We start from the raw sequence: 8,975 nt of genomic DNA on the forward strand, positions 1-8,975 counted from the left end.
GTTTCTTGCATTTTTTTGCATTTTTCAGTGACAATTAAACCCCTTGACACATCCACGCATATCACGAACACAAAAGCGAAAGGCTACAAAAAAGTCATTTTCTTCGCACTCACTCTCATATTCCTTTCGTGTGGTTTCAGTCAGGAGAGGCTTGATTCAATAACAAAAACATTTCATACAGTAACCATAGAGGAGTGTATAGCGTCAACGCATTTCTCTGACGGTTTTGTTCATGCTCTAGGTTCGAATCCTGGTGACAGCCATGGGAGGGGGAAGGGGGTGGGGCATTTTAAAGAGACTGTAAAGGCGTTCGGTCGTACGGCACAGTATTTTTTGTACACACATACACGCTCACATGCACACAAATAGCCTAAAGAGACCAATAGAAATTTTTGGATTTGGGCAAAGCTTCTTAGTTGTCGACCAAGTGTGACTAAGAAGGACGGCAGGGCTGATGAGTAGATGAATATTAGAGTGTGTATCATTCTTGTATCTTTCTTGTGATATTATTGCCTGATTTTCTCAAAATTGCACGCGGCGAACCTTTCATGAAAGGTACCGCCGCGCTTTCTGCACCCCGTTTACTTGATTCTTATGGATGAATAGCATTGCGGTGTATCGTTTGTCGCGGCCGTACCTTTCGACAGTCATTCGCCGCGTGAAGTTTTGTGCAAGTACCCATTTGGGAACATTACAAACGCCGCGCAGTGTATCATATCCAGAAAATCTGACAATATGTTCGGCGTTCTGGTAAGCAGACCCCAGGCGAGAGAAATATTGTCAACACATTAAAAAAATATTGTAAAGAACATCAAACTTTTCTGATTTCCATCAATACTACATCAATATTTTGGGCTCGCACTTTCACTATCAATCTTTTTCTTCAATAATCAAGAGTTTGTCAAACTTTTTCCGTAGTCTTATTAAAAACAAAATTAAAAAAAATTGTTCTAATCGATCAGACGACATAACCGAAAATTTGGATGCTATAGAGGTTATGAGATAGGTCCAGCTCGCCTAAGGATCTCAGAAGAGATTTTAGGATGATTCTGGTTGCTGCTGAGATAACAACCGGAATTATACGCACGTCCTTCTGGTCCACATCGTTATCTTGTTGGAGAATGTTGTTTGGACATTATGGTCTTTTTTTATAGATGGATGAAGGCAAATCTGCATACAGACACCTGAAATTATCACTCAGAAAGTGGGGTTAAGGGGGAAGGCAGAAGGCCAGCCCGCCAGACCCACTAAACCCACCCAAACAACAGAAGGTTACTTGAGTTACCCTCTCTACTAATACCCTGGTTCCCCCAGGAACTGCCTCCCAGCATTACTTTTGGGGGATAGGCGGTACTCAATGTACTCGCTCATTCACGTTCACACAGGTACTCATCCCGTATGAGTCTTACTTGGGTGCTCTCTCTAACACACCCTGACACTCTTTCTGACGCACCAAGTGAGTCTTACTTGGATGCTCACCACTGACATACCATGTGAGCCTAACTTGGGCTCACCCAAGATGAATACACAGCTAGGTGTTTCAATCTGCCCAATTTATGGACGAGAAGAAGGCGGGGGTGAAAAATTCATTTTCGGTGCAAAACATAAACAAACCGGCTGGCTCTCTCATACTAAAATCCAAGATGGCTGAATCGTGAATTTGGCAGATTGGAACACCTAGCTGTGTATTCATCTTGGGCTCACCCTTCACGCACCATGTGAGACTAACTTGGATGCTCACCCTACCACCTGATTCACGCTGCATACAGATCTGCGACTTATTTGGGTGCTCACTCTAGCACACCCTGCCACTCCTCCTGACACACGCTCTGACACACCATGTGGGACTTACTTAGGTTCTCACTTCTGACATGCCATGCGAGTCTGACTTGGGTGCTCACCTCTAACATGCCACGCGAGACTGACTGGGTGGCACTGGAGACTGGGTGCTCACTCTACTCACCTCTGTCATGCCTCGAGGTGTCGATAGCGATAGGTACCAACAGTTCTACGCTACGACCCTACGATGCAGTCCATACTAACACCAATGCGAACACTCTGCTGCCATGCCTCGTGGAGGCGACTGCGGTTGCCTCCCGCTGGGACACTCTTACCTCGACATGTGCAAACCTCTCACTCACTTCCCCGCGCTCAGCCTGTTTTCGCTCTAACTAACCAATCACAAGTTAGTCATGCTTGTCGACTGCTGCTCGGCGCGCCAGGTTCTCTGCAAGCTGCAGGCAATCTGAGTGGTTGCAGTCGAAACTGCGTTCCACTTCTCCACCGCTTGGCACATCCTCTGAATAAGGGTATCCGGGGTTGTATCCCGACCGCAATCGTCTAGCATAGCTCTTCTTTCGACGTCGAAACGAGGACATATGAACAGTATATGCTCTGCAGTTTCATCAACACCTGGGCAGTCAGGGCAGACGGCCTCTGAGTGCCCAAACCTGTGGAGGTACTGCCGGAAGCAGCCATGACCAGTGAACATCCCCATGTGGTCTCTCCACCCAGCTCGATATGTTAGGTATCAGCCGGTGGGTCCACCTATCTGTAGAAGAGTTATCCCACTTGCGCTGTGATCTGGCAACCGAAGTCACCCAGATGCGTTCACGTAGCTCGAAACATGTCTCGTCTTCCCGGATGACCAGCCGACTGGCATCTTACTCGCTATCACGCTGGCTGCATCATGTCAAAGATGGCAAGAATGCTTCTTGACATCTTTGATCATGTGATATCGTGTGGTAGGCAAATGTCACTCCGAGACACATCATGCTCTCCAGCTTCCGCAGGTAACTGGTTACACAAGTTTTGCATTTTTATGAACTCGAAGCATCACTATTAATACTTATGAGAATCTGCAGATAAAATAAACAGTTTTTTAACATTGATTATTTTTGCTGGATAGTAATGGAAAGTTATGAAATTTATATCTGTGATGGTAATCAGATCGTTTTTGTTTTGTTTTGCAAATCTGATTAAATTGTTCAAAAATTAAATACAATTAATTATCTTAAAGATAAATCGTCTAGCTCAAACCTTTGTAGGGGTATGTGGCTGGACCATCATCATCATCAACTACCCTCAGAGCTCTCGCCCAGGATGGGCCACCGTACCTAAGAATAGATAAGGCAACGCCTGCCAGTAGCATACGTTTACTGGCACACACTGTTCGACATCATCCTCGATATCCCGATATCCTGTTTCCAGGTTAGAATTCGGTCGACTTCTTTTATTTCTTTATTGAGGCTTCGCCGCCATGAGCCTCTGGATCTGCCTCTGCTGCGATGTCCCGCTGGGTTCCAGTCTAATGCTTGTTTACAGATTTCGTTTCCGCCCCTACGTAGAGTGTGGCCGACCCAACCCCACTTCCGATCCCGAATTTCTGTTGCTATCGGCCTCTGGTGACAACGACGATGGAGCTCGTTGTTTGAGATCCAGTTGTGAGGCCACCAGGCCCGAATTATATACCGCAGGCATCTGTTAATGAACACCTCCAGCCGTTGCCGGAATCCGGCCTGCTGCCGCCGAAGAGTCGCATCCATCTTCTCCTGAATGCGTGCTAGGATAATTTTGCATAGAACTTTGAGAACGGTACACACCAACATAATGCCTCGCCAGTTATCGCATACAGTCAGGTCACCCTTTTTGGGCACCTTCACTAAGATACCTTGCATCCAGTCGACCGGGAAAGTTGCAGTGTCCCAGATATTACGAAATAAACGATGCAGTAGTTGAGCGGAAGTCATGGGGTCAGCTTTGAGCATCTCGGCTGATATGCGGTCGACCCCTGGGGCTTTATTCGATTTCATGCTTTGGATGGCTGTTTGAATCTCTAACAGTGATGGAGCTTCGGTATTGACGCGAGTTATACGTCGGGTCCTAGGCAGATCATGCCGAGGTGGTGATGGCCTGGCTGGCACTTGAAAAAGTTGTTCGAAGTGCTCGAACCAGCGTTTCAGCTGGTCAGTTGGGTCGGTCAATAACTGCCCAGTGCAGCAGTGAAAACTTTGCTGTCGAACTGATTGATCCTCCACCCACGGAGCTGACAGGGACCGGACCTCAGACATTAGTCGATCCTGAAGCAAATTTCTAGATGATCACTATGGGTGTAACCGTCATCCATCCTCCGGTCCAAGTCTGGTGCCAGACCAGGACTGACAAGCGTTACGTCAATCCATGACTCGACCCCGTTCCTTCTGAACGTGCTAGCGGATCATTGACTAGCACTGCGTCAAGCTTCGCTTGACCCTCTTATAGGAATAACATATGCCATAATTTAATCTCATCAGTATATTCGAGTTTATCCATGCATATTAGACCTCTTCAGTGCATAAAAACACTATGTCCCCTAGAAGTCGTTGTTCTAAAAAAATCTTTAATTTATTACAAATCATTGCTAATTTATTATTATTTAATATTAATTATATATATATTAATTTATTATTATTTAATGCTTAATTTATTATTATTTAATGCTTAAAACAAACGACTTTCAAATTTGGTTCTTTGCACGCTGGCGGAGCTCATTGACCACAGTTTCGCCGTTTTGGTGTCCATAACGTCTGTGACACCAGTCCACTAAAAGTTCAGTCACGTGATGATTTTTCGGCAGGATTACTGGATATTTTGCATCGTACGCTGCCAGGGGAGATGCTTCTGTCCTACCTTCCATACGTATCACGCCGAACTCATCCAAGAATGGTGATAGATGTCTGATTCTGCTGTCTGTCTCGAGTCTTAGCCGTTCTCCATTTGACGTTTTATTTTTCTTCAGTATCACAATCTCTTCCGCGAATCCTTGCGCCTGCGCAAGTCTCCATAGCGCTCTCTCAGATCGAACAAAATCCTCTTGCAACAGTATACATCCAGTCATCTTGGCTTTTTGTTTTCTTAATTTCCCGCAACGATCTACAAACGAGTATACATATGCCGTTGCCCGAAGCATTCGCTCCCACTTAGAGAATCTATCAATATCAAGAAATGGCTGCATGAACTGCACATGATGTACGTGGATAGCACGAAGTTCTTCTTCGGTGTTTATAGACACTCGCTCTTGGGGCCACTCATTCTCCGCCTTGTAGAGGAAATCTGGTCCGGTAAACCAACGCCCATCTGGCTGCAACAAGGGTCCTTTTCCCCATTTAGTGGCCTCATCCACGACTTTAAGCTTGGTGGGTATCCATCGCCACTCCTCGGACTGAGTTTCCTCCAGAATTTCACCAATCCGTACTGCAACATATTGGCGATATTTGCGTGCATCAGAGTTGATCCACGATAAAACTGTTCTTGAATCACTCCAGAGGAATCTCTGTGTAATCGGAAGAGTGTGATATTCTGCGATAGACTTTGCTAGCCGACATCCAATTACCGCCGCTTGAAGCTCCATCCTTGGAATTGACAAAGGCTTCAATGGAGCAACTTTTGCTTTCGAGGCCACTAGCGAACATCGTGGCTGTCCTTGGTCGACGACTCGGACGTAGGCAACACAGGCAAAGGCCAACTCGCTTGCATCTACGAATACATGGAGCTGCAATGTATGCAGCGTGCCCAGTTGGTAATTGGGAAAATAGCAGCGAGGAATCTGAACTTGATTTAACTTGGAGAGGTGGGCAACCCATCGTTCCCACTGCTCCAAGATGTCTGCTGGAATAGGATCATCCCATCCAACTTGGGCTCTCCACAAATCCTGGATAATTGTCTTCCCGTGAATCAGTAGGTTCGAGATTAGGCCAAGCGGGTCGAAAATGCTCATAACAAATCTCAAAATGCTTCGCTTTGTTGTGAAGATTTTTGTTGACGTTGATCGCTCAAGTTCATTCGGTAAAGTAACGGAATACACGAAAATGTCTTCGTTCGGCAACCATACCATACCCAGAACGCGTTCCACTTGTCTCTCCTTGTCGACGCTGAAATCCTTCGGTGATTCTGCCATATTCTCTCCTAGGACCTGCAAAACTTTCTTCGAGTTTGATCGCCAATTTCGAAGTTCAAATCCAGCTGCTGCTTGCACACTTCGGACCTCTGATGCTAGCTTCGCCATTTCCTCTGCTGTGTCGCGACTATCCAGGTAGTCGTCCACATAGTGGTTTTCTACAACCGCCGTTGCCGCCTCCGGATAATGATCCTTCCACTTCATCGCATTCATATTTTTCACGAAGTTCGCTGAGCACGGTGAACAAGTCGATCCAAAGATAGCCACGTCCATCACAAACACTTCAGGCTCGTTGGCTGGGTCACTTCTGTACAAAAAACGTTGAACTTGTCGATCTTCCTTTCTGATTTTCAGCTGGTGATACATCTCACGGATGTCACCTGCGATCGCGACTTGCCGCTGTCGAAAGCGACACAATATAGCTGGTAATGACGAAAGAAGGTCCGGTCCCTTTAACAGCATGTCGTTTAGGGACACACCATTTGATTTGGCAGCTGCATCCCAGATGATACGTATCTTTCCGGGTTTTCGTGGGTTCGTAACAACCCCGAGCGGGAGATACCATGTGCGGCTCGGATCACTTTCTTGCAACTCCTGGGACGTGGCTTTGTGAGCGTAGCCTTTGCTCTGATATTTAGAAATTTGTTTTTTCAGATTCGCTTGCAATTCAGGATATTTTCGCAATTTTCGCTCTAGACAGATAAGTCGTCGCTCTGCCATACCGTAACTAGACGGCAACTCCACCGCATCACTTCGCCATAACAATCCCGTTTCATAGTGGCCATCGGCCCTCTTAACCGTCGTTCGTCGCAGAATTTCTTTCGCTCGTCGATCATCTTCCGCTTCTGGCCCACCCGTTACGGAAACTGCCAGGTTCTCCACCGCGAAATATCCCTTTACAAGGTCGTGAAGTTTCTCATCTTGTACACTTCTGCAGATGTGCAAAACTGGAGATGTTGAAATCTTTTTTGAGTTACCGATACTACCGAAAACGGTCCATCCCAACCTCGTTTTTGCTGCCACCGGTCCGCTTGGCCATCCTTCACGTGTCTTGAGAGGCAATGATAGTTTGATGTTGTCCAACCCTATCAGGATTTTAGGAACGGCATTTTGGTAGCTTTTCACCGGTAACCCAGCCAAATAAGGAAAATGTTGAGATAATTCTCCATATTTCAGCGACTGTACCGGAAGGTCCAGCTGGCGAACGGTGCTTACGCCGGTCAATGACAAACTTTTGATGTTTTCTGGCCCTGAAATCTTCAGGCTGACCATTCTGGAGTCTTTTTCATGGCGCGAAACCTTCGCCGTCCACGTCAAACATAGCGGCTGTAGCTCACCGCCAAGGTTCAATTGATCTGCGACTTCTTTTTCGATGAGGGTGGACGAGGAACCTTCGTCAAGGAAGGCAAACGTGGATACCTGAGCTTCTCTACCGTACAAAACCACCGGGATTATACGGAATATTGTTGCACTTCTAATACGACGGTGAACATTGACTACGGCGTCTGATTTCGGCCGAGCTCCGGTGCTTTCGTTGGAAGACGGTTTACTCGTAGTCTGCTGACTCGGATGAAGAGACGGATGGTGTTTTTTAGTACAATCACCGACTCCACAGGTGCGCGTCGACTTGCAGGACCATCTTCCATGAGGAACGAGACAGATCGAACATAGTTGGTGCGATTCAACCGCTTTCAACCGATCACTGAAGTTTAAAGACCTGAACTTATGACAGTCCTTGATTCGGTGCTTCAAGCTCTGACAGATGTAGCAAGGTTTCTCCTGATTTTCTGCTTTCTTTCCTTGCTGTTCGAATCTCCGCGGTTCAGCAGATACATGTGCATTTACGAAAGCCTTCTCCTTTCGCTGCTTCTCACTTCCCCCAGTGCGAGCTCCGTCGAAATCGCTGAAGTGCGCTACATCACTCGCGGCCGAAGCGATAACACTCATATATTCGGAAAACGTTCCCAAATCAACAGGTCGGACATTCTTCTTGTACAACCAGCCCAGTCCAACCGGAGATTTGGTGGCAATTTATCCACCAGCTCTTGTAGCAGGGTTGGATTGGTCAGATGAGGTTGCTGGCTAGCGGCTATAAGATGACCAACAAGATTTTGGACCACGAGACCAAAGTTGACCAGCGTTTCAAGCGTGTCTGCTTTTGGAGTTGGAACGCTGCGTACTTTGTTGAGCAGCGACTGAACTAGCCGCTCTGGGCTCCCGAATAATGTCCCCAGAGTTTCCATAACTTTCGGGACCGATGTCGGTAGCAGCAGATTACTCCGAACAGCCTCCAATGCTTTGCCTTTAAGGCATCTCTGGAGTCTCGTCAGATTTTCTGACTGCGAGTATCCACACATTACAGTCGAGTTGTGGAAGCTGCTCACAAAAAGTGGCCATTCTTCAGGATTCCCATTAAAAATTGGGAGTTCCTTAGGCACCACTTGCCTGGCGGACAAAGGCAATTCAAAGCTAGACGTTATTGGTCTACCTGTCTTCGATACTAGAAACGATTGTGATGGAATAGAGGCATTTGCTTGAGACGTCGATGGCTTGGACATTGTTATTGGCTCTGGGAACAAAAAGGTGGGTAGAGGCGGTCGCGGAACCAGCTTTGATAGCGTAGGTTGCGACTGTATCGGTTGAACAAACACTGGCTGTGCATATACTGGTTGTGTATATATCGGCTGCACATTCAACGATAGTGATTGTTGTACGCTTTGCACCACTGGCCGTGGAACTATATCACTAGATCGAATCGGTGTAGATGCTGTAACCGGATCTTTCATTCCAGCCATAGAAGATGTACCTTCCGTACACATATTTTCGACCACCAATTCATTCGCAGGCTTGGGGTGAGAAGTTTGGGCTCCATCGTGCACTTTATTCGATGCTTGCTTAGGCTTTGCGCCGGTATACCTAGTTAGCATTCCTCCACAGTCCACACGGCACGTTCAGTCCTACACCAATTGAAATCGGTGGAAAGATGTCGTCTACATTTTCCGGCATTGGGTTTACCCCAGCTGCTTCGTCCATATGCTGA

At 46.8% G+C, this 8,975-nt stretch overlaps 1 protein-coding gene across 1 annotated transcript; it reads right to left on the reverse strand.

Moving 5' to 3' along the window:
* Positions 1-4,495: 4,495 nt before the first annotated feature.
* Positions 4,496-7,882, reverse strand: LOC134210403 (uncharacterized). Its single transcript, XM_062686452.1, has one exon. The coding sequence runs from the start codon at positions 7,880-7,882 to the stop codon at positions 4,496-4,498; it is 3,387 nt and encodes a 1,128-aa protein (XP_062542436.1).
* Positions 7,883-8,975: the final 1,093 nt, after the last annotated feature.

Source organism: Armigeres subalbatus, chromosome 2, assembly GCF_024139115.2.
Source record: "Armigeres subalbatus isolate Guangzhou_Male chromosome 2, GZ_Asu_2, whole genome shotgun sequence".
NCBI lineage: Eukaryota > Metazoa > Arthropoda > Insecta > Diptera > Culicidae > Armigeres > Armigeres subalbatus.

What these genes read in the sequence shown, in the direction of transcription:
- LOC134210403 (XM_062686452.1), bottom strand. Translation starts at nt 7,882, where the DNA reads ATGAGTGTTATCGCTTCGGCCGCGAGTGATGTAGCGCACTTCAGCGAT.